The following is a 24,810-nucleotide window of genomic DNA, read 5'->3' on the forward strand; positions in this document are numbered from 1 at the left end:
GCCCTGGGGCAGGACAGTGGGGGGGGCGGGCAGCTGCTGCTACCTGTGCTGTAGCTATTGTGTGGGGAAAGAGAGGGACTGGATGCCATTCATTGCACAAAAGTCAAATGAATAGTCAAAAAAAAATCCAAGATCTGCCCAAGCCAGTATCCCATTGGACTAGCAGGGTTGAGCACACCAGTCTCCTCCGCGGCAAACACACGAGAGTGATGTGGCCAGCATCATGTCTGGCTGGGTTCCTCTTACCACAAGAAAGAAGCAGGAGGGATGTTTGTGTCCCTTGGCAGGCAAATGCTCTTTTAAGATCATGAGGTTTCAGCAACAGAGAAACAGTGGGGAATTCCTGAAGGTGTTTAGGCAGTGGTGAACCTGCCATCCTACAGCTGCTCCTACAGCCTCTGACTTGTGAGCAGCAGTCACAGCTGCTGTGCTGCCTCTTTCCTAGGAAATGGCCTGTGGATTCACACAGCAGTGTTTCTCCATCTTCCTCTGATGATCTAGTGATGCCCAGTGTCATAGAGAAGATACTAGATGGACCACAGCTTGGTCCCAGGACCTCAGTCCCTCTCTTCTTAGTTGCAGGGTCTACAGGTCCTTTCACTGAATCCCTCAGTTCAGTGAATGATATAGATCTTTTAACTGGGGGCCTGATCTACAGTGCAAGATCCCAGATGGCAGTGCCCCTCAATGATGGCCCACCAAGAGCCTCTCCTGAGCTATCTACTGCATACAGTGGCTGCTGGCTTCTCTGTGGGCTCCCCAAATCCACCTGGAACCTCAACTGTGGAAAGAGGAAGCAGGGGTATATGGTTATCACACAAATGGATAACAAAGTAGCATGGCTGAACAGAGCAAGACAGTCCTCCACCTGCCTCAGGTCCTGCAGCAGGACACAACAATTGCCCCTGCACCAGCCCTCTTCCCTACCTCCCACTAATTCCTGAGAGCTGGAGTTCTCATAACTCACAAATGACCGGATTACTATCATGTGCTTGCTCACTTGCTCGCCCTCTCTTTTTCAAACCGGCTTCTCAGCTGAGGCTATTTCTGCCAAGTTTCTGCCTGGCGTGAATTTTTACAACAGAGTTATAAACGTCTGAAAATAGACGCTTGCAGTGGAAAGGCTGACACACCCTATATGGTGCAGATGAATGGCAGAGCTGTAACAAAAAGCCAATCAAGAAACTGGGCCATGCAGCTGGGAGTGCTTAATACAAGCCACGTACAAATTAGCCCAAGGGGGTAAAGAAACCGGAGGTACAACAGGAGCTAGGGCAGAGAATCTCCTGTTTGCTTTTCTCATTGATGGGCATTTGGTTAGCCTTCCTTGGGCTTGCATGGTTTCATTCCAAGACTCTTCACAAATTTGAGAGTCCTTTTGCAGAAATAGCCAACTGGCTTTGATTTCTGCATGCAAAACTACCCACAAAGTCTTGCCAAGAAGCCAGGAGCCGTGTTGCATGCTACAGTGTCATTAGTGAGGGTGCATATTTCAGAGCAAAATCCTCCTGGGACGGATAACAAGGGGGTGATAAATTAAGCTTCTCAAATGCCCTTTCTGACTCACTTTCTCCAGCTGGCAGGATGATTCAGTGTCATGTGTGGAAGGCTGCAGGGTCTTGCTTACAGGCTTAGGCAAGCCTGGGCTGCCTGTGCTAGGAACACAAAATCTTGCTTCTGCTACAATAACATGAACGAGTCTCTTCTGTCAAGCAGGCTTAGACCTGTGCAGGGGGCCCTGGGAGAGGCTGCTGCCAGAAGGACCTGAGTCCCAAGAGATTTATCAATCCAATTCCAACTGCTCAAAGTTATTTTTTAGTGTATCATTAAAGACTAGGCCCCAAACTGTCTCTAGGCGCTCTGGGTTTTAAGGCCCAGACCACAGTTAATGCACCCAGTAGATTTCAGGCAATGAGTTGAGTGGGGAAAAGGCTGGGCAGACAGAATTAACTGTGCACAAGCCTGGTCCCAGATCCTCCCTCCGCCTGTGCTCAGAACGTATTCCTCAGTTGCCCATGGCCAGAGGTGGCTCCCCAGTGGACTGATGGGGCTGGCCTGCCCCTGTAGGTCATAGGGATTGCCTGGCCCCTTCTCCGTGCGTGAGCAGAGGCGAGCACAGAGCACAGACAAGCTCTCTCATTCTGAGACACCCAGCTATGTCGCACGGAGATTTCAAGATCCACTAACAGCTGTTCCTGTGAAGGCTCCTGCCACTTGCTCAGCTCCTTTCTCAGCAGCTCTGGGAGGTGCAGTGGCCCCCTTGTACCCAACAGCTGTGTTTCCGGTCAGCACCTGGCGGCCTGGCTTTGCTCCTGCTCTCGCTCTTGCCAGGGGGAGGCAGGCCCAGTCCAACTGCAGGACCAATTCAGCCCTCAATTAAACCGATACCCAGACCACTTCAAGGGACATGTGCAGGAACCCCAGGTATGACTGCATGGTAGAGGCCCCCCTCAATCCACTGGACTGGCCTCAGTGTTCCCTTGGGCTTTCCAGGGATGAGCAGCTTTTGTAAGGCCAATGTGGAAAAGTACAGGCATGCCAGGTTTGTTCTGTACAGAGGAACAAATCGCACCCTCAGTTCAACAAAGGACTTCTCAACCCATGCAAAGCTGCCACTGTGATCAGTAGCAAGTCTGCACCAGATCGATCACTCAGCTTTTACTAGTAAGCCAAGTTACTGCAGCAGCACTCACTAGGGAAAACACAGTGCAAGGGACTTCTAGGACCACCACAACCATCATCCCTTGCTTGACTGGCCACTTGCACCTGTAATCACAGTAAATGCTCAAGCAGCTTTACTATGCAGCTGCGCGTGCATTTCCCTATCAAGTTCTCAGCAAATTTAAAATCTTGAAGTCCCCTGACGAGATTTTGGTCATTGGCATGAACTGCTCCTCAGAACTACTCCTCAGACCAGACAGGACAACATGAAGGCAATATTACTGTCCTACAAAGCATTACTGTATTGCTTATTTTGACAAACCTCTGCAAAATCTGACTGTTATGAAAACAAGTTAAATATACCCAACAATAGTCAGCCAGGCTGGGTGTTTGAGGAAATATGAAGGCAAGGGCATATCCTTAAGCTCAAATCTGTTTCTTCTGTATTTTTTTTCATTGAGTTGCCCTGCCTACACAAATACAGAAATGCCTAATCTAGAAGTGTTTGTTTTGGACAAAGCACGTTGAACTTAGCATGGACGGATCTCGCTCTCCCACAGATAGCAGTGTAAATAACGCACTCCGATTACTGCTGGGAAGGACACAAGCCTCTCAAGCAGTGACATTTTTCAAGATCATATACATTTTCTCATTTCTTACCCAGCTGAACCCTAGGCCTTTCAACAATTTTTGGTATGAAAAGCTAGAGAAAGGGAGAGAGAGAATAGACAATTAATTTAATTTAACAAGCACTTCTCATTACTTATACATGACAGAAAAGCTCCAGTTGGAGAAACTACAAGAGGCTCCTGCAAATTAGTCAACAGTCCAGGGGCCAGGTCACTCGTCTGACTTGCCGTATGTGTGATTGAAAGGAAAGATGCAACAGTCAGTGTCCCATATTTACAGCGATGTGCCCTAACCCCGATTGAATTCTTTCGTGTTTTGGCCCAGCAGAAGGCAGGGCAGGGTGGCACCTCAGGGACTAAGTAGTTCAGAAAGGTATGAGCTATCTTGGGCAACAACCTACTTCTTCCAATGCTAGGATAAGAAAAAATAGGTTGTTGCCTACAGAAACTCATGCCTCTCAGAACCGGTTAGTCTCTAAGGTGCCACCCTGCCCTATCTTCGGCCAGTCTTCAGACCAACATGGCTAACAACAAGTGGAGCAAAGACACTCTTTTTTCGAAAATTCCCAACCAGCTCTAAACACAATGTTAAATTCCCCTTCTCCATTTTTATGAAAATGTTTTCCCTGAGATTTCCTGCATTGCTAGAGGCAAGAAATGAAATCCTGATCTCAATACAATTCACTTCTATGAGGCCAGGATTTCACCCTAAGTTTTCTGCTTATGAAAACTAATGAAACCTGACAGATGTGTAAGTGAACTCTCCTATTTTTTTTTATGAGGCATCTGCTTTTATTTCTACCTGTTGATAACCCAAATGCACATTTAAACCCATGTTTGGATGCACTTTCCCCACCAATATAAACTTGGGATTTATGTAGATACCAAACTTACAGAATTAAAACCTGCAAAGCAAATCCTCATGCATTGTAAATAAGCAGAGCTCTTTAACTTCCATAAAGTGATACCAGTTAGCAACAACAGAAAATCTCAGCATACGTCTTGAAACATTGGTGTACTTCTCTGCTATTCCTGTGTAAAATGTACCATGAATTAATCTGCATTGGTAGCACATGCAAAACACAGTGCAATCAAAAAGGAGTAAAAGCGATATATTGCCAAGATCAGGAGAACATCTTGTAAAACCATTTCAGCCCTAACCAGCCGAGTCTTCTCAGAACTTTTCCACATGAGTCTTAAATTCTTCTGATCTGTAGATGTCAGCATTTCAATATCACTTTCCTCATTGCACAGATGGACAAACTAAGACACAAGAGGCAAGGTGACTTACCCGTGTCCACTTAGCAGAGCCAGGAATAAACCTAAGGGTCCTGCATCCTAACTCCATGCACTAAGCTATGCTGCTGATAAGAAATGATACCTGCTTTTAAAAATGAAACTTCACAGTTATTTACTTAACACCTTTACACACAGTAAAACTAACCCCAATGCTAGGAACGTTAGCCATTCTCAGAATAGTCCCCCTCCGTAGTGGTTCTCGAGACTACGATGCTCTGACGACTGCATCCACTGAGGACGCCTCTGTGGGACGATGACATCAGGTTGTACGAGTAGACGGAGGAGCTGCTCTGCTTTGACCTTTCCTCTTCCTCGTCCTCCTCTTCCTCCTCCATCCCCCCAATAGGCATGAGTGTATGATGATTGAACTTGCTGCGTAGGGCTCCAATGATGCCCACCCTGTTTCAAAACGTGCCATTATTATAATTGAAGCCACAAGGCAAAGGCCGATTTGCTGGGGGGGGGATTTCAATTTGATGTGGCAAAACTGAAAAGAAACTCTTTTGGTTGGATGGCAGGTAAACACCACCCAAGGGAAACTCCCCACTCCCACAAAAAACTAGCACATCATATAAATCAACCAGAGTATCACAGTAATGTTGTTACCTAGAGAAGGACCATGCCTCAAAGGCAACAATTGCCCAAAAAGGTCCAGAAAAAATTACACTCAGGCATCACTCACGCACCACAGCCACAAAGCACCCTATCAATACAAACTCTACAATGCACCACCAGGCAAGGGCATTGCCAGAAGCAGGACATGTCTTAGGTTAAAATAGGCTCCAGTGACCAACCTACACTGTAGTGGAAAGCAAAAAACCCCAGTGTTCCTTGCCAAACTGATCTGGGGAGGAAATTCCTTCCTGACTCCAAATGCGACCCTTGCCTGTTTGAGCAAGACCCTCCAGCCAGGCCCCTGAGAGATTTCTAAGACCCAGCAGCACTGGGGCATCCAAATCAAGCCCCTAATTCTAGCTGTAAAGGAAAGCAATAAAAGAGCAAAAACTGTAAGCCAAACAGCAATTATGAGGGGGGAAAAAATCTTTTTGGGCCTACAGACAACAAGCATGCTAAAGCATGGAGTTATCAGATACCTCCCACAGAGACTGAGTTTTCTCTCAACCCTATCACGAGTCAAAATGATGAACTGACACAGTTTATGTGCTAATTATTGCTCCAGAAACACCTCTGTCCTATGAAGTTATCATCCCGTAAACTTACATCTTGAAACAATTCAGGTTCCTTGTCCCCACTGCTTTGCACTGGTTGGAAAGTGGAATTACTATCCCATGGGAAATTGCAACATTTCAATTTTTTTCATAGAACTGAGATTTATGAAAAAAATTAACTGGAAATTTTAAAATAACCTCACTGAAACATTCTGGTGTAATGTTAAATGTAATATATAAGTATAATATTAAAATGAGTATTATATACAATATAAAAATCAAGGCAAAATCAGCAAATTGGCACCAATCAAAATGATCAAGGTGAAATGAAATACCAAGTTCAATTTTGAGTTCTTTCAAAACATTTCCATTAAAAATGTCATCAAATGCCACTTCACTTTCCCACAGAACATTGCACTTTGAATGAAACATTGCTTTCCACCAAAAAACTGTCTCATCAAAATGTTTCTCGCAAACTCTTCTTCTGGCCTCCTTTTATGTTGCATCGCCTGGCTGGAAGAGCAGAACTGCAGAGACATTCACTCCGCGTCTACAATACTTCCTCCCCCAGACCAGTGACAGAGCATGCGTTTCAGCATCTTCATAACTGCCCATCAAATGGTGAGGGGAAGGAGCACAGTAGTTCTCCTGACCCTTGAGCTCCAGATAACATGCCAGGCAGAAAATGGATAGAGAAAGCACGGGAGCATGGAACAAGCCACAGGTGTTCAGAAGGATAAATTAGACCCTATGAAACAATGTTGGCACCTTTCTAGAGGCAAGAGGAAGGTATTGACAGTGCGAGAGGAGGCCTGAGGAAGACTATGCCATTGAAGTTGCCTTAGTTGTTGCACGTATGTTACTGCAGGTTTTTGGAGGCTACACACACTACTTCCTTATGTACGTCCCAGTGAATGGGAGTGCAGGGAGCCCAGGGCAATCCAATATCAGGGCACCTTTTAGAGTGACCATTTTCACGTCTGGCCTTTCACTAAATGGTCTCAAGCAATGAGGAAGCTCTAGAGGGGAGGGGACTCAGCGGCTCTGTTTGTGTTGCTCCCAGCCCCTTCTCTCCAACCCCCGAACTCTAGCTTGAGGATAAGCCCCAAAGAGCTGGGCTCCACAGCAGGCAGGGAGTGCAGGCTCCCCAGCACTTGTTCCAGCTTGCAGGGGAGCTGCCTTGGTCCTGCTGGAAGCAATATGGCTTCCCCAGAAGGCGGGGTTACAGGATAGGAGAGAGGGATTTTGGAGGCCGCAGAATCAGGCCACTGGATCCCCTCTACCGTCTTGCCATCCATTACTTAAGCAATGTCTACAGTGCAATCGCTACTATAACTAGGGACCTACTTAAATCGCAGTGAAACTAAAAAATTTTCATGATTTGATCACAGCAGAAATTCTGCAGCTATTCCCCGGATGTGCTCCATCGGCCCCGCCCCTTGGTGCTGATTGGCGGAGAGGCCCCAATGGGGATAGAGGGACGAGCGGGCAGCCGCCATCTCATCTGCTGCTCTTGCTGCTGCCCTGCCAGCCAGCGCTTTCCCCCTGCCAGGCGGGCTGCAAAGCCAGGCCACAGCAGCAAGGACTGCTAGCTCCCACCGGGGAAGCCAGAATTTTATTTTTATTAAGTTTTTTTTTAAGTTGCTTTCATGGACAATCCTGGATTTTGCAGTTTCTGTGAAATCACAATTTGAGTAGACCCCTAACTATAACTGCAACGAAGTGCAGTCAGATCCAAGCTATCTTTAAACTAGGTAAGTTTGGATACTAGAAGCCACATAACTGTAGCAGCTACACAGCTCAGCGTGGTTCACGTGGAGCTGTGGGCTGCCACCAGTACACCTGAGCTACCTGCTCTGACACTAATCTGGTCCTGTGTGCAACACTGATAGCTGTAGAGATGCACCCTTATTCTGACAACCCCCAGTGAGGAAAACTCAACAACTTCTAGACCTTCTTTGCACACCCACCACCAGCCGCCATGGAAACAGCTCCTTACTTGGGTGTAAACACAACTGCTGTGAAGTCCAGGTGGTCCTTGCTCTTGTTGGTGGGAGCGGTCCTTCCCCGGTGGAGGTAATGGTTCTGGAAGAGATAGTGGGCACTGTCCTTGGGCAAGGGCAACAGTGTGCTGAGCACTGGCGAGCGCTGACCCACCACACTCATTATGGCCGGACGCCTGGCGTACACGCTCCTGCAGAGAAAGCCAATGCAAAGGGCACTTGCTTGCTGGCCCATGGTGCAGGCCCCTTCATGTGCCCCAGTAGCAAGCCACATGCTGTACCTGTCATATGGAAAGAGCACTTTCCTCTGATCAGCAGAGGCCTCTGTTGACCACTGCACTCCAGGGTACCTCTTCTCCTTCAGTGCAGGATTGAATACATCAGAGCGAAGCAGCCTGCCGATTTCCTCCTGAATCTCCTGGAAGTGTTTCCGTCTGAATGCCACCCAAGCTACATATGTGCAGAAGTTGTAGAAGCACTGAATGGGAAAGACAGACCATCATGCACGGCTGTGCAACAAACAGTGGGCTCAGCACCCTCCTATTGCAATTATGCCCAGGGTGGGGCTAATCGCTCACTGACTTCACTGACGAGAGCAGAGGTCTGTGAGTGCAGAATTTGACCCAGTGTTATAGCAGATTCTTTTGTAACATTGTTTTGGGGCAAAGACACACAATCAACTCACCCTGCCCCTCTGTACCTTGTAACAGTCAATCAGCGTGCCTATGTCGTAAGCTTTTAGAGCCAAATGTCTTGCGTCCTACATCTGTGCTGCTCTCTTCAGTGAAGTCAGTGAGTGACTAGCCCCACCCTGGGCATAATTGCAATAGGAAGGTGCTGAGCCCACTGTTTGTTGCACAGCCATGCATGATGATCTGTCTTTGTACGTCTGTGTTTCAGTATATAAGACTAGTGTCACCTCACACCGATTCACTGCACTGCCATTAGGATCGAGGGGAAAAGAGGACATTGATTTTTTAAAAATACAGAGATGACTGGAAGTGCAGTTTCATATTGAATGCAAACATGACCCCAGCATTCGTTCCTGCCCATGGCAGGGTGTTGGACTTGATCTGCTCAGGTCCCTTTCGACCCTACCACCTATGAAACAACGGTCCCAAAAAACATCACTGTCAAATCTGAGATCATTGTTCCTTGGCAATTACAGGAGCAAAACTTTAATTTTCATGCCTATTTAGCCAGCAGTCAAATAGCAGGGACCTCAGCCCACACTGAACATGGCCCCATAAAAAAGAATCGCTGTTCAGCCTGTCTTTATTAGAACACAGCATCTGCCACTCAGTGCCATTAGGATAAATCTGTGTCCTTGGAGCTTTGGAGATAAGACAACTTGCCCCACGAAGCAAATCACAATCACATACTGAAGTACCAAATACTGTATTGGTTTCAAATGGGGTGTCTATTAGTCTGGCATATGGAAATTAGCTGTCAAAATTGGCACCCTGGCATATATAGGGATGGAAAGAGATTCTTGGCATCTGGAAACATTACAACATACCACAGGGAATACAAAGGGACTGACAAAGCCCTTAACAGTGGAGAGAGTTGTGAGTCCAGATACCAAACTCGGAGCAAACCTACAGAGCTGACTCTCTAGGGGCTGTGGAGGGCCCCAGCAAGCTTTCTGGCTCAGAGATGGCCTGGTTGAGGAGGAAACTGGAACAAAGGTAATCTTGGAGACTTCATGAGGGAAAGGCTTAGGCCAGAAGGGCCACGAGAGCCTATATTTTGTAAAGACCTAAAAAAACTGGAGTAGTTCAGAAGAAAAGGAATCCTATTTCCATTTCTTTGGCCTGGGAATACATAGTTGGGATAACCAGGAAGGAGCTGAAAATGGACATCCCCCTTGTGTCACAACGACTGTGCTCCAGGATATCAGTCGGTCACACCACCAGTTCGTAATAGGCCTTTCCTACCTCAAAGAACTCCCGGTCTTTCTGTGACGATGATGTTTTTCTCCTAAGGCAATGAACAAAAGCACAACTTTAATAGTGAGAGTGGCATTTGCAGTCTTACGAACAGCGTGTCGGGCGGAACACAGAGTAACAGATCAAGCTAGCATTTCATCAACACAGCAAGCCCAGTTTCTAGTAATCTTCTTCATTAGTATGCACACACTCACTTGCCCAAGAGAAAGGCAGCCTTTTCAGCACTAATACAAAATAAGAATATGCTAAATGAGAATATGCAAACGATTCAGCTCAGCTAATTAAACCTGCCAGAGCCTGACACCAGGGCCTAATGGCCAGAGGTGCTCCACCCCCATTTACTTTTCTATTGCGCTCAGCCTGGGTCTAACTCTGCTCCTACTGAAAGCAAATCTCTCCAGGACATCTTGTGGGGAATATTTAGCAAGGGAGCACAGGTAGGCCAAAGATGAGAGACTGTACTGAATGGAGCAGATTGGTAGGTGGGGTTCAAAGACTAAAAAAGCTTTAGGGAGAAAGACCTTTGTCCGAGCAGAGTGACTTGCCCAAGGGAAGAGTGGCTTTGGAAGTACGGTGACTCTGATATACACCCAAGTCAAATCTTTGTCACGCTGAGCCAAAGTCCAGTGCCAAAGCCCTGCAGGAGGGAAGCTGAACCTCAAAAAAGCTACTCAGTCCTTCTGCAAGGGAGAAGAGCTTCCCCTCATGAAAGGCAAAGTAATTCCCCTCACATACACACTCCTTACAGGCTCCTGCAAGATTTGGTAGATCCTACAGGCTACACAGGAAGCTCCATGTCTCTGTGCCAGCAATCAAACCTACTGTGATTTTCTCTGGCTGTCTGACAACACTACATCAGCTGCTCCATATTGTGAGGACTTTCCAAGTGCCAGCACATGGACATTTCAGCTCAGAGCAGCCCACACACATAATATGCTGTCTGCTATCTTAATTATCTGCTGACTCTTTCACAAGCCCAGGCAGACGTTGTCCAACTCTCCCCATGTGACCCAACCCTTCATCTCCTTATCTGACCCTGCCATCTCCCCAGCTGCAGATCCCAAACTCCATGAGTTAGGCAAGGCAGGCGAGGTGGCACCAAAGGCAGCTGACTTCCTCTTGCAGGGGAACAGTTTAAGGAATACTGGTTGAGCACCATAGCCAATCGTAACTGCAGAGATCCATAGTTTAGCGCCCTTTCTTACTTGTCCATACCTGCAAGGCAGAGTAAGGCACAAACAGTTTGCCTTTGACATTTTCTACAGTATTAAGCTAAATGACCTCTTAAGCGCTGACTTGATCTTTTAGCCTTGACATAGCTTGTGCAGTGACCTCAAGGTTCCCTGCATTCTGGGAGAGCTGTGCAATGGAAACTGAAGACAAGTCAGTGAAAAAGGCCCTTCAGTTAGAGCCAAGCAGGGCCATGTGCCTCCATCTCTCTCCCCTCCACCACTAACCTCCCCAGGAAAAGGAGAGAAGAGGAGGTTAAGTGCTCAAGGTTTATGATTAGGATGAGCCTGACAGCATTTCCTTGATGCAGGAAGCTCCTGTGTCTAAGGCACTCTTGCAGCTTAGCTAAAAAATGTAGGTAGGGTTAGGAAAACAGTCCGTCTTCAAAGAGTTTGGGACAAAGCTCGTAAGAGACGCATGAAGGGATTGTAGAAAAGTGGGGCTGGAAGGGACCTCATGAAGTCATCTTGTCCAGCTCCCTGCTCAGCTTATCCCCGACTAACCCATCCCAGCCAAGTGTCTCTGTCACCTGCTCTTGAAAATGTCCAGGGATGGAGATGCCACAACTTCTCTCCAGGTAGCCTGCAATGAGTGAGTGGGGAGCAAACCAGGCACTACTATGATGGCGTCTCTAGACCTGTCAGTGTGTCTAAGAACTAATGCTTCAACTAACAAAGCCCAGGTACTGCATTAAAACACAGGCACAGCATCTGCAAACTTCAATGAAACCCAGCATCCTGCACGCAGGCCCCACTAAAGGGAAGCGTTTCCTGTACCATTTTACCAACTCTCTCCTGCCCTGACAAGCATTTTATTGACTGGGGGCCAACCCAGGACCATAAGAGTCCTCAATGAGTTTTGCCCATGTACATGCAAATAATGCATGTGCCTTTGAGAATACAAGGCATTTTTCCCATTATGACAAAGCCCCTGAAGGAAACTGGCATCATTAAAAATGTTGTGCAATCCGTTCCACCCGTTTGAGACGAGAACGGCAGCCACACCTATTCCTTCCTCAGCAGCAGAGGCATAAAAGGACTAATGCTGATGCAAGTAAATAATAGGTCTGCTGGGGCTCCTTCAAACTCCAGCCTGAGATAACATCAAACTGGGATTTTTAAGCTGCACTCTACAAACACCTCAATTGTTAAGTCACATACGGATCCCATTTGAAACCCACACTCTTCTTAAAATCATGGAAAAGTCGGGCTGGAAGGGACCTGGTGGTCACATCTAGTACAAGCCACTGCCTAAGGGAGGGTTATCCCTACTCAAACCATCCCATACAAATCCTTCTCCAATTTACTAGTTAAACTACACAACGTTGTCTCACAACCACAAGGCACAACACCCAAACCTGCCACAAGTAAAGCAGGAAGACCATGGTAGTCAGTGTCCTACTGCTACAAGGATTATTAAAATATTGTCGAGAGAGCAAAGAAAAAGCCAGAATAAGCTCCTTGCTTAATTTCTAGAGAAAACTCCTGACCAATCACTTATTTGCTGCCTGCATATGGAAAATTAGTAGACCTGGGGTGGATACAAATTTCCCATACCATGCAAAATTTTCAAATTGTCAAAAAAAAAATTCCCATCCTGAATCAAGATAGAAAGTCAAAATCTATCTTGAAAATACTTTGAACCGTCAACATGAAAACACCTTGCTGGGCAGAGGGATAATTTCATTTTAATACCTTCACCGTGCATTTTGATCTTATTGATTGTTTAACTATAATTAATGTGGATTTCCAAACACAAAGTTATTTCACAATCAAAAACAGATTTTTTCTAGTGTCCAAGAGGGACATTTCAATAATTTTTCCACTGTTTTATCTAAAAGATGTTCTAACTAATTTGTTTACCAAAAGGGACCCTTTTCCCATATTTTCCATTTTGAGAAATTGGTATTTTCCAACAAAAGCATCTCACTGAAATTTCCCACCCACCTCACCCAAATGGCCAATGCATGTTGATTAGAGTTGCAGAATACTTTTTAGTCTAGGAGGCTTAGGGAGTTACCAGGGAGGATGCAGCCAACACTCAAAGACCGAGTCAGTTTTGGAAGGACTGTATTTATCTATTCACATATTTGCAAAATGTATGTGTGTGATCTGTCATGGAGGGACCCATCACTGAGGGACAGGTGTGGATATGGCACTATTTTCAAAAGCACTTAGCATTGGCTACACTGTGCACCCACTAGCAATGGTTACAATTCCCTCATAACTAATACTGGAAATGGATATTTCTTCTCATCCCTCCTGCGGAGCTTCATAGTGCCCCCCGCCCTTCTCTTCAGGGCCTCAGGGTACCATTTAAAGCAAATATTAATATCTCATGTTGATCCCTTATTACCTGTTGTATAACCCTCTCTTTTTATAGCAACAACCCTGCACCTTGTCTTCTATCAGGCAAAAGAAGTGAGGGAATTGGCTCCTCTGATTTGTTGTGAAGGAAACGGTGTCCTAGTGATGACAGTGGGGGTATTAGTTTTTCGATATAAGCAGCTCTAGCTGACTTAGGCAGGAAGGCCCAAAGGCCAGGTTTTGCACCCACAGCATTTGGAGCTGTACTATCCTGCCTGCTCCAACAGGAAGGAGGAATGGCCAGTGCAGCACTGCCCAATCAGCAAGATACTTAAAATAATCCCCACATCACTCAGTGCAGTCAGTCCAGAAACGCAAGTGCAGTACACACAATGTTGGCATGCTCCCAGAGGATGAGCTGACCCTATCCAGGAGGCCTGCAGTGGGCTCCTTCCTCTCCTCTTCATCACCAAGAAAGCCCCTTCCCTGCTTCCCACCCAAGAGGAGGAAACCCCCTCCCTGCCCTCTAAGTACATGGAAGTGACTCTGAGGCAGAGGGTAGGAGAGTCAGAGAGTGAACCTGGGAGTTGTCAGCAGAGGAGCTCAGCAGATGACTGCAGAAAGCCGCAGATTTGCCTGGGGCAGTTCCCACACCCTGGATTTTGATGCTGAATTGTCTCCTGTCAGCTTCCAGGGGAAACTCATCATGTCCTGGTGAGCTGTGCAGCAGCGCTCTGCCACTTCCATCCCAGGGAGGTGTGCTTCTTGATGTGTTACACAGATGCAGTCTCTTACCTTTCTCCTCCTAAAATGTACTGACCTTCACACATTCTAGCAACCACTGCCCCTAACCATCTGCCCTAAGGATGCAGAGGTGGCAAATCATGTCTAGTCAATTGTGCCGGGCTCCATCAGGACTTTATGGTTCTTCGAGCTGGTGACGCTTCTACAAACCAGGCACAAAGCCCCAAGGGAGGGATCCAAAGCCCTGCTGCAGTGTGTTGAAGCCACACCACTTTACTGAAAACTGAAGTCACACACATTTAGAGGTGAAAAGATACCAGGCAGATGCCAGGCCCCAGACACTCTCCAAATCCTGCCTTGTGTTCCTTTGGCTCTGTCCAGTACTTTCACTCCTGCAACAGTTATATACAGATGCTCACTTGGATTGGGTTATTGTGGTCATCTGTCTGTCATAATATGGGGGCCCAGGCACAATGGCTCCTCACAGTAGCAGAGGTTACCATAGGGGAAAGGTTTCTGTGGCTGTCCCAGGCATTTCCTTACTTGCCGCAAGCCATGTGATGCTGATCAGCCATTCCCAGTCCAAGAATGAGGATGCAGTATATCTTGGCAAGCTGTGTCTTGGCTATGGAGAGCTTAACTAGTGCCTCCTCCATGTCCTTTCTTTCTAGCAAGTTCAGAGTCCTGTTAAAATTATATAAATAAAAAAAAGCCTTTAGGAAAGGTGCACTATTTAGAAAAGATCCTTCAAAGTGTGGCAGTTGTTTCAGAAAAAAATGTGTTTGTTCCTCTGAGCAAACCCTCATGAGGCACAAAACCAGCTCTGGAGAGCTGACTTCCAGACTAGAAGACTAATTTCAATGGCTTTCTAGGCAGCTTTGTAATGCTGGTGGGGCAACACAATATCTCTGGGTGTAAGTCTCTCTGGGCATTTATAGACTTACATTTTTCTATGTTAAATCCAGAGTACCGCCATCCCTACATGCATGTGAACATCTGTAGTCTGAATTGAAATTGCCATGGGGCTGGTCCACATGTCAGATTGGGCCCCAGGTGCCAAAATCAGGCCCCACACTGCAGCTGCCCAGCTCCATGTTGCCTTACTCATCCCTGCACGTCTGGATTGCACTGCTTCTGCAGGCCTTGCACACCCTGATCACTATAGTACCACCCTGCCCAGCATGCCATGATCAGACTGAACCATCTCCACCCAACCTAGCACACCAGGACTGGGCAACACTGCCTTCACCTGGCCCAGAGCATCAGGATCGGGCCCTCCGCAGCCACCACCAGGCCCTGTGCATGCAATATAGCGCACAGGGCCATGTTATCCAATCTGCAGGGCTCCCCACAGGTCTGGAAATTTGGCAGCAGGGGAGAAGCAATTTTTGGACCCAGGAGGAGACTCCCAGGTGGATGACATGGAGCTGGAGGTTCAGCACCCCTGATCTAGCATATGATTGCAATAATGCAACTTGTTTATAATACCTAATCATCGGGTATACACACATTTTAAACCACCTAGACATGGCAATTTAAAATAAAAGTGACCCAAAATAAAGTGACCCCAAATACAAGAACTTCGTTTAGGCAGGAGACAACACATAAGAAACCTCATGCATGAGGTATTAGTTTTAAGGATACTAAAGTCCAGCATATAATGGAAAGCTACTTTCATTGCTGGAATTTCTATTGTAGCTCCATAACATATGGGTCATTAACTTTTATGGGCACTGGGAAATACCGGCCTTCTGCTGGTTACCAGAGTTGTGGCAAAACCCTGCTGCAAGACAGGGAGGGGTTCATACTTTGCAAGCTGCCAGTGAATTAACCTCTTACAAAAGGCTGCTTGCTTAGAACAGCTCTTGCAAGGTGACACTGGTGAAATCATTTGATTACTTGAGGCCACATCCAACAAATACACACAGCTGGGTGCACTACTAACTTCTACGACTAGTTCCAGGGTACAACATGCTACACTTCAACTCTGATGTAATCGGCCTTTACACTGAAACGAATGTGGCATGAACGCATAACAGACAGCCCAATGCCAGCACGAATTACTCCCCGGGGGTAAAATTAGACCTCAGAAAGTCAGAAATAACGACACATTGATGTAAGTTACACTGGTATCTGCAGCCTTAGCCGATTTCATTCAAGTAGCCCTTTGCTCCATGCAAAAAACCTATTACTGGGTCATGCCACCTAGTGGCAAGATATTGTAATCGCAACAAATGGAACGAAGTGCTTCACTCCAGACGCTGATGGAACTTATTCTGCTGTACAAACTGATGCAAACTACATCGGTGTCAATGTCCCATGTCTCTGCATTCTCACTAAAGTAAAGGGCATAATATTTTTCCAAGTGAGACAGTGCATTAAGCACAGTACCTATACCAACCAAGTAAGAACTAGTCTGTGCCTTGAAGTTTGAATAGACAAGGCAGACAAAAGGCAGGGAGGAGAAGTACCAAGGTCGGAGGTGAGATGAGTGTTTTTGGTACCACATGTGCCTACAGGAGCAGGTCCTCAGTCTTTAACTCTATTAACTGTGCCAATATATGCCAGGATTGCTAAGCAGCCTTGCAGAGCCTTCCTTGTGGACAGCAGATCAATGCCTCCAAACAGAACCAGAAGTGGGAAATATACCCTGTATATCTCAGGAGCCTGATCCTTCAGCCTTTGCACGTGGGTAATCCCTACTCAAATGTGCATCCTACTGGAGCCATGGGGCTCTCCCTGGAGGAAGAATTTCCTGTGAGAGCAAGGGCTTGCAGGATCTGCCTGTGCATCCTTACCTTCATAGAGGTCTCTTACTTACCCCATTAAAGATTTCGGTTTCTTTTCCAGTGTGATTTTCTCCAGAAAATAAGACAAGTAGTAAAGCAGAGCCATGAGGAATTCATCAAGCTGTCTACTCCTAAACAAAAGTTAAGAAGATCGTTGTGACACCTGACATAAGGGTTAAAGGTCCCCTTGCCCCTAACGAGCTACAGGCTGCTAACGCACTCTCAGGCTTCTTAGCCTGAGAAGTCTTATTTGTAGAGAGCACTAGACTCAATAAAAAAGGTTTGCGGGTCCTTATGGAAATACACAATGTCCAAGATGCCCATGTTCAAGAACGTATTACAGGACACAGACCTCCAGAAATAGATTGGTAATATAACTTCTGCATCTGAAATCCTCTTGCTCTGGGCAGTAGGGCTATGCAAAATTTCACTGGCCATTTTGTTTCGCCACTATTTCAACTCATTTTGAGGTCAAAACAGCAAAATCAAAATGAAACAAAGGGCTCTGAAACAGCCTCGAAACAAAACAAGGCTAGTCGAAACATTTCGACCATAGTGCTAGGGATGGGAAGTCAGTCTAGCTGGGCTGAGTTCCCCTCCCCAGTGCCATCATCACACTGGGGAAACTCAGCCCAGCTGGACTGACTTCCCATCCCCAGCCTGATCTTAACACTGGGGATGGTGTGGCGAAGTAGGCATCCCTGGCTAGCCTCAGGGCTAGTTTCCTGTCTCTCGGCACACCGCCCACCTGTCTCACCCGCCACGCCCCATTGTTAATTAATAACATTGTTAGTTAAGGCAGGAGGCTGCCCATCGTTACACCCCAATGTTGATGAGGGCTATCCGCGGCTCTGTTCCACCGCTACACCATGGCCCAAGCCTCGCAGATGGCATCTCGGGCAGTTAGCTCAGCCTTCGCCCATTAGCTGTGGCCTCCAAACCTGGGGACCTTCAGCTTTCGTAAGCCCTGGCACCATTTCAGGCCCAGCTGGGACCCCGAGCTTCTTAGCGCTTTGTGGGCATCCCTCGTAGTGAGCCCCTGGCCCTTTTGACCCTTTGGTCCTGGCCCCAGCATTGACCAGTCAAGTACCTCAGTGGGGTTTTTGCCTCCTGCCTGCACTTTGGGATCAGGATTCCCCCATTCACGGCTCAGGTGCTCCTGGAAGTGTGCCTGGCCCTGCGTGGTCACTCCCCCAACAGGCTCAGGCACCTCCAGAAGCTTACCTGGCCTATCCTGCTCTGATGTACTATGACCCACCTGAAGGTGAGGGCTGGGGTTAAGGTGCCTCTACTTGCCTTTCACCAGGTTAATACTTTGCAGTTACTTTGGGTAGTAACTGGTCTGACAGTTCCTGGGGGCTCCCACACCACTGAGAGCCCCACCAGGCCACTCACTCCTGGCAAGGTGCAGTTTTAGGTCATGCCCACGACCAGGAGCCTCCAAACCATCCCCTCCAGCTCCTGCCCTTACCTCCAGGATGCTCCAAGCAGCCTTGCAGCCAGGCAATGTTACTGCCTGCCCTGCCAGCAGCAAACTGCCCTGTTTATATAGGCAGCCATGGATCAAAACTGACTGCTGCAATTAAGCACCTGTTGGCCACTTGGCTGGGCCCTTAAAGTGGCGGGTACGCCCAGTCAGCTGGACTGACTTCCCATCCCCAGTGCTATGGTCGAAACATTTCAACTTTTGTAACATTTCAACTAGCCTCGTTTTGTTTCGAGGCTGCTCCAAAGCCCTTTGTTTCATTTCAATTTGTTTCATTTCAAGCACCAACTCTGAACGCTTTCAAGCACCTACTTTGAATGCCTTCAAGAAACATCTGGATGTTTATCTTGCTGAGATCCTATGAACCCTCCTGACTTCCTGCCCCTGGGGCAGGGGGCTGGACTTGATGATCTTCCGAGGTCCCTTCCAGCCCTGATGTCTATGAAATCTACGATTTTGCTGTTTCGACCTTCCCAATCTAGCAAAACGTTGAAACAGAGTCGAAAGAGCCTCACTGTTTCAACGAAGCAAAACAGAACAGCTGTTTCGAATCAAAATGAAATTCGAAACGAAACACTGTTCTGTCAAAACCTCGAAACAAAGGCAAAATGGAATGGTGCCGTTTTGCACAGCCCTACTGGGCAGTATGGAAATAATTTACTGCTGACGAACAGAAGCAAACTATGGTACCAATTGCTCATACTCAGCCATGCTAGCCAGAGTGCCAGCAACATAGACCCCAAGGCCCAAATTTTTAAAAGGCAGTTCAGTGGGAATTCCACATCTAAATACCTCTAAAATCTGAACACATTTTACAATCTAGGCCTTGATTATTAAACATAGTAAAAAGCCTTGCATGAGGATAAGATGATGAATTCTCTGTCCATTTCAGGGCTAAAATATATTTGGTAGCATCTTCCACCAAGCTCTAAATCCAATGCCAGTAAAATGCAAACACAAAAATACTTCAAATTCCAAGCTGCCTACCTCATAATTGTTGTAAAAGAGGATATATGATACGATTCATTTTCTTGTACTAAAAACAGAGCAGCATCTGAAAATACACAGAGGAAAAAATGTATGTTAAAAATCCAGTAAAAATCAACCTTTCCAAGAAATTTTAAAGGATTGTTTTGCAAATATCTTGCTGATCTAATAAAAGATATTATCTCTACTATGAGCCCTAACCTTTTCAAGAAATACTTTTCCAAACTGTAAGAGTAATAGGGTATTGAAATAAAATTGCTCACATTTAACATCATCCAGGGTCACATATTCTTTTTGTCCACGTTTTGACAGCCTGGGCGATATCGCTTCTACTGACTTTAATCTTTTCTCAGGGAATTTTGCACCGAACAGTTCTTGAAACATAGTGGGAGTTGACCTGCAAACATCATTTAAAACACGCTGCTCATTCCCCTCGTGTTATACATGCTTGTTGTTAACACCTGGAAGGTTCTCTCTTTAGCTGATTCAATTTCAAGATGTAAACTGGCAGTTAAAAAGCTCTTGATAAATACCCTTCACTTTCTGTTTCTTTCATTAAACTGTTAGCGTCCCTAAACATACTTTTCCAGGTTGGCCGTGTTCAGTGAACCAAGATTCTTCAGCTCCTAAAATCATTTCTGATTGTGGCTCTTTCACTTGGGAGCAGAACAACACTGTGATGATACTGCATAGGTTTTAAAATGGTTTAAGTTAAGGGCAGTTAAGATGACATTGACTTTTGCCAATTGACTTTTGTACAATTGAAAAATAAATCATAAGTCATAACAACAGTAATAATAATACATTTTTGAAGCACTTTACAAAGATGAATGAATTAATCCATCCTCACAATAGTCCTCTCTGCAGACTAGTATTCTTTTTTGATCCTAAGATCTGGAAACAGAGGCAGAAATGTTAAGTGATTTGCCCAAGGTCATGCCAAATCAGTGTCAGAGCTCATTTAGCCATCAGGTATATCTGACTACTATGGTCATCCCATTCTACCCTCAACCCCTCACCCTGAATAAACTACTGAAACGGCCAGTTTTTTTTCTGTCCAACCTACGTTGTTAGAACAAGGCAAAATATATAGCCCTTATGACTCCCACCCTAATAATGCTGTCTCAGTTTTAATTAAGTGAGGGTAAGCTGGAATACCTGTCTGCTGTTTTACTACTCATTTCCTGAAAATGGATTGCTTTGCCCTTCTTGAGTTTCTCTTTAGCATCGGGCGCTGGGGCAAAGCTGTAACACATAAAAAGACGGATGTTTAGGAACAGAAGCAGCAATTGTTAATGACAGTTCAAAGAGTTCAGTGTTCTGGAATATAATGCCTGTGAGTTTGGGCCACCATATGACAATGAGAGAAACATCTGCACTGAGACAGAGAGAGGATATCGGAGACAGCTTTCAAGTACATTGAAAGATAGGACTAGAAGAGTCACTGATGCCAGGCCCTTGCTATCAGAGACCCGATCATAAATCCCTTCCATGAAATAAGAAAACCCTCTAAAAAGTAGGTAGGGTTTTGCTCCCACTCCCTCCTCTTGGGAGGCTAGTCTAGAATCTCACTCTCAGAGTGATGCTGCAAACCTTCTCTTAATTCCCAGGCTAATTTATTCATGCCCAGTTTATACATGTTTGTTCTTGTGCTAATGCTGTCCTTCAGTTCAAATTGCTCCCTTCCCTCCTTGGGGTTTACCATTCAATATATTTATAGATAGAAGTCACAACCGCACACAGCCAGAACTAAACAAGCCATGCTTCTTCAGTTTCCTTTTGTTTGAAAAGTTCTCCATTCCCTTAGCCATCATTGTGGCCTTTCTCTGTCTTAACTCCAGTTTTGAATTCATCTTTCTTAAACAAAAAGATAGAGATGATATCCCAGATGAGGTCCCATCAGTGCTTTGTGCAATAGCAGAGCTATTTCCCCGTCTCCACAGGAAATGTCTCCCCTAATATATCTGCTTTGTTCCTGGCTGCATCACCTGGGTGGCTCATAGTCACCTTGTGATCCACTAGAGTATGTAGGCCCTTTTCTTCCTCAGTTGTTTCCATCTGGGGACCTGACAGCTTTTGCTCCCCAAGGAGAGTCATAGAAGGAGAAACCATTTGGTGGTTTCCATTATGCCACTATTTTTACCTGCCCCAGAGAGCCCTGAAAGGTGAAAGAGCCGGGGGGGTTCCCCCAGGCTCTCAGGAAGGAAGCAAACCTTGTCCACGTGCACCAAAAGTGGGAACGTGGCAGTGATCTGAAGGCACCCCCAGCAGCCACTCTCAAGACCCTTTCTCAAGTGTTCTTGAAAGCACAGATGGAGGACACCCTGGAGAAGCTTCTCCACATTTCTAGGTTGGGTACATATGAACAGGAGCAGTGTAACCATCCCTGTGATACAAAAGTTGCTTCCTAAATTCAAGCCCACTCCATGAAATCAAGAATAGGGCACAGCTTCTTGAAATCAATAAAAGGGCAGGGAGATGGGTCTATGCAGGAAATGCCTGGCCCCCTAAGGAAGAATGGAAATATGCAAAGGAGGCAGAGAGGCAGCCAGAAATCACACGCCTGACTCCTAACAATTACCTGCTCTACATGGCCCACATACTGCTAGCTGCTCAAAGGAGGAACAGCCGACTTACATTGTTTTTCTGTTGATCCAAATGTGTTTTCCTGTTGGCTCAGTACAGTATTAATCCAAAATTGCCATGCAAATATAAAAAGCAATTATACATCAAAGCAATCTTCCCATATATGAAGTAGGTGGTTCTATTTAACTATATTTCTTAGATGCTTTGGGAGTACTGGGCAGATCTGCACATGCACATGAATGCAAAGCAATAAACTCCAGCACATATCACACCAGAGTTTACTGCTCCCTCAGTGCTGTGTTTACACACACGTCTGGGACCAAAGCAATCGTGCCGGATTGGAGCACCCCCAGTGCAAAGTCTGGGGGGTCAGCCTGCCAGTCCCAAGCTGCTCCAACCTGGCTCAACGTGCTTCAAAGGGGCTGGCTGGTGCACAAGGGTGCTTCAGTGCAGGGCTAGTTGGCAAGCACCCCCCTCACTGAAGCACCCTCATGCCCCAACCAGCCCCATCAGCGTCTGCACATGTGTTGCTGTGGAATAAAAAAAACTCGGCTACATGATAGTACTTGTATTTACAAGTACTAACCTACAGCAAGATTCATTGTTTCCTGCCGTCTAATAGCACTGCACGTGTAGATGCTGAGATATTTGCTGAGGAATTAATCAGGCAGCCCCACAGTAACCATCTCATTTAGACGCGCCCACTCAGGATCACACACATCACTGGCATCAGTGGGCACAGCTCCATTGGCTTCGACGAACTGCACTTGCATACACTGGGTTTGAATTTGGCTCTTGACTTTCTGCGGTGTCTCCCAGTCACACGGGCATCTGACTAACGAGCCTTGCTGTGCATTCATAATGAGCCCAGTGTTGTGCATTCTGCTGAAGAACAATATTAATAAATAGCACTCATGTATTCATTTCCATGTCACTTTTCCCTTTCCATGAACCTGTTGGGATGAATGATACAGAGGAGAGGTGCAGAAACTATTCTTTCAACAGGAGACGCACGTGTATAGGGTCTGGTTCTGAAGATCATATTTAGGCAAAGCTCCTGTGGGATCCAATTTTACCCAAGTAAGCAGTGTGTGGGATCAGGACCTAAGCATCTACATCTTTAAATCATAGCTTTAAATGCTTACCTTGCAAATTCAAGTGTGTTGGTGTCATCTTTCCAGAACCACACCCCTGGGGTGACTTTCATCATCTACACAAAGTAAAAGAGAATGTCATATGTAACGAAATATAATTCAGGCATATCCTCATCCCAGTTCAACAAAGTATGTAAGACACAACCCCTGTGGATTTGGGCCACTGGTTTTTCTTTCTTGACCTTTCTTTTCACTCGCATGTTGCCAGGCAAGTTGCTGAGGAGTGGTCCTTGAGTCAGGCAAATACAGAAATGGTTATGGTGTAAAAAGAGAGCCCACAAATAGCAGGTCAATAGTATTAAAAGAACTAAAAGTGTTGGTGGAATTTTTCATTCTTTGATGTCTAAAGAAACTATGAAAATGGAGCTACTAACCGGAGAAGGAGTTTGTAGTCAGACTCTTTAAAAAATACATTGTTTGGTTTGGATTTGGTAATATCTATTGCACATAAATGACTAAGATTCAGGGGGGAAAAAAACCCTGTTGTTAACATTTCAGCAGAGCCCATGCCCATTTAAATGAAGACTAAGAATTAACAATAAATATGATTTAGACGCCCAGGAATCCAAAAAAGCTAGAAAAGACAACATTTTACATGCTTTGTATTTCCAACATGAAAAACAAGTAGGGGGCGGCAGGGAAAGCTCTGGGAGAAAACAAAAGAAAACCTTTCTGTCTTTCTTATAAAACACTTTGTAGCCAACTTTAAAGATAAAATGCATCTTTTTCCCAGAGCCCTTTTTTCACAGCTGGGGAAAATGAGTTTAAAGCAGAGTTAGAATTAAGGCTTTCTGTAGCTTTTTGCCAGCTAACTAACCAGCCTTACAGAAGCAAATCCATATATAATAGTGTCTCACACACCCATCTCTAATATCTCGGCTAAGTGATGAATATGAAACATGAAAATAATTTAGTGTTGACAAAAGCCCTGTTATAAACACAGAACGGGGATTCATCCGTTCTCTGACTCTGAGCTGGGGTATGATCTTAGCTTCTCTGGGTTTCAACTTCCCCTTTGGTTTAATGAGACGATACCCACCTTTTCGTAACACTTTGCAATCCTGTGACGAAAGGACAAAAGCAGTGTCTTTGCATACACGTGCAGTCCCCTTATATTGCACTTATATGGGGTTATAAACCAAATCCGCGACTGAGCAGAAGCAGCAGTGATGCAAGAGGTGGAAATGTCGGATTCAAGGACAGGAAACAAGAGCCCAGGGAATATCTGCCGGTACCGCGCCACCAGATCACGCCAGGACCGAAGTGCCCGGCTGCCTGCGGGAACATGCGGTGCGCTCTGCCTGCCCGAGGTCAACACCGTTCACCCCCATCTAAAGAGGCACAAGCCTGGGTTGAGTTACTCGCCATATCAGTTCAAAAGCGTCGGTACCACAAAAGGGTATCGCAACGTTCTCCCGTCCCTGCTGTTTTTTAGTTACCAAAGTACGCGTTCCTCAGCGCTCAGCCCCGTTCTCAGTTATCGCCTTCGAGAAAGCGAAGACAATAAAGTCTCCGTCACCTTGCAGCCTTCTAGGAGCAGGTTTTGCCTTGGTCAGCCGGGTTGGGGTTCCCAGGCCATGTCCGTGCCTCGAACCCCTGCTGGCCTTTCTGCGCTCGGGCTACTTGGAGGCTCTGTTAGGCCTGTGGGAAAGACACGAGGAGAGGACGTAACTCAGAGCCCCCTTTTCTCTTTGCCCCGGCCACCAGACTGCCACCCCAGCGCCGCTGTGCTGCTGGAAGGTGGCCGTGCCTGGCGGTTCCCGGGAGCCGGGCTGGGCTCTGAGAGATTGTTTACTGCGGTAGCCTGGTAACAGCCTC

At 46.2% G+C, this 24,810-nt stretch overlaps 1 protein-coding gene across 3 annotated transcripts in view; it reads right to left on the reverse strand.

Moving 5' to 3' along the window:
• Positions 1 to 3,381: 3,381 nt before the first annotated feature.
• PPP1R36 (protein phosphatase 1 regulatory subunit 36) overlaps positions 3,382 to 24,810 on the reverse strand; it is a 32,812-nt gene continuing 11,383 nt past the window's right edge. Inside the window, exons 2-12 of one of the 3 annotated variants that reach the window (XM_019550822.1) lie at positions 24,432 to 24,633; positions 22,984 to 23,048; positions 20,411 to 20,497; positions 19,516 to 19,649; positions 19,253 to 19,319; positions 16,812 to 16,910; positions 14,534 to 14,674; positions 9,699 to 9,741; positions 8,043 to 8,239; positions 7,758 to 7,952; positions 3,382 to 4,988 (exon numbers count right to left, since the gene is read on the reverse strand). In XM_019550822.1, coding sequence (XP_019406367.1) covers positions 4,751 to 4,988; positions 7,758 to 7,952; positions 8,043 to 8,239; positions 9,699 to 9,741; positions 14,534 to 14,674; positions 16,812 to 16,910; positions 19,253 to 19,319; positions 19,516 to 19,649; positions 20,411 to 20,497; positions 22,984 to 23,048 — 1,266 coding nt within the window. In that variant the 5' untranslated portion in view covers positions 24,432 to 24,633 and the 3' untranslated portion in view covers positions 3,382 to 4,750. Of the gene's footprint in view, positions 4,989 to 5,573; positions 6,419 to 7,757; positions 7,953 to 8,042; positions 8,240 to 9,698; positions 9,742 to 14,533; positions 14,675 to 16,811; positions 16,911 to 19,252; positions 19,320 to 19,515; positions 19,650 to 20,410; positions 20,498 to 22,983; positions 23,049 to 24,431; positions 24,634 to 24,810 lie in introns of those variants that run through there. The other 2 variants (XM_019550824.1, XM_019550823.1) reach the window with 2 other exon arrangements.

The sequence above is a fragment of the Crocodylus porosus genome, unplaced genomic scaffold (genome assembly GCF_001723895.1).
Source record: "Crocodylus porosus isolate Cpor-Errol unplaced genomic scaffold, CroPor_comp1, whole genome shotgun sequence".
Taxonomy (NCBI): Eukaryota; Metazoa; Chordata; order Crocodylia; family Crocodylidae; genus Crocodylus; species Crocodylus porosus.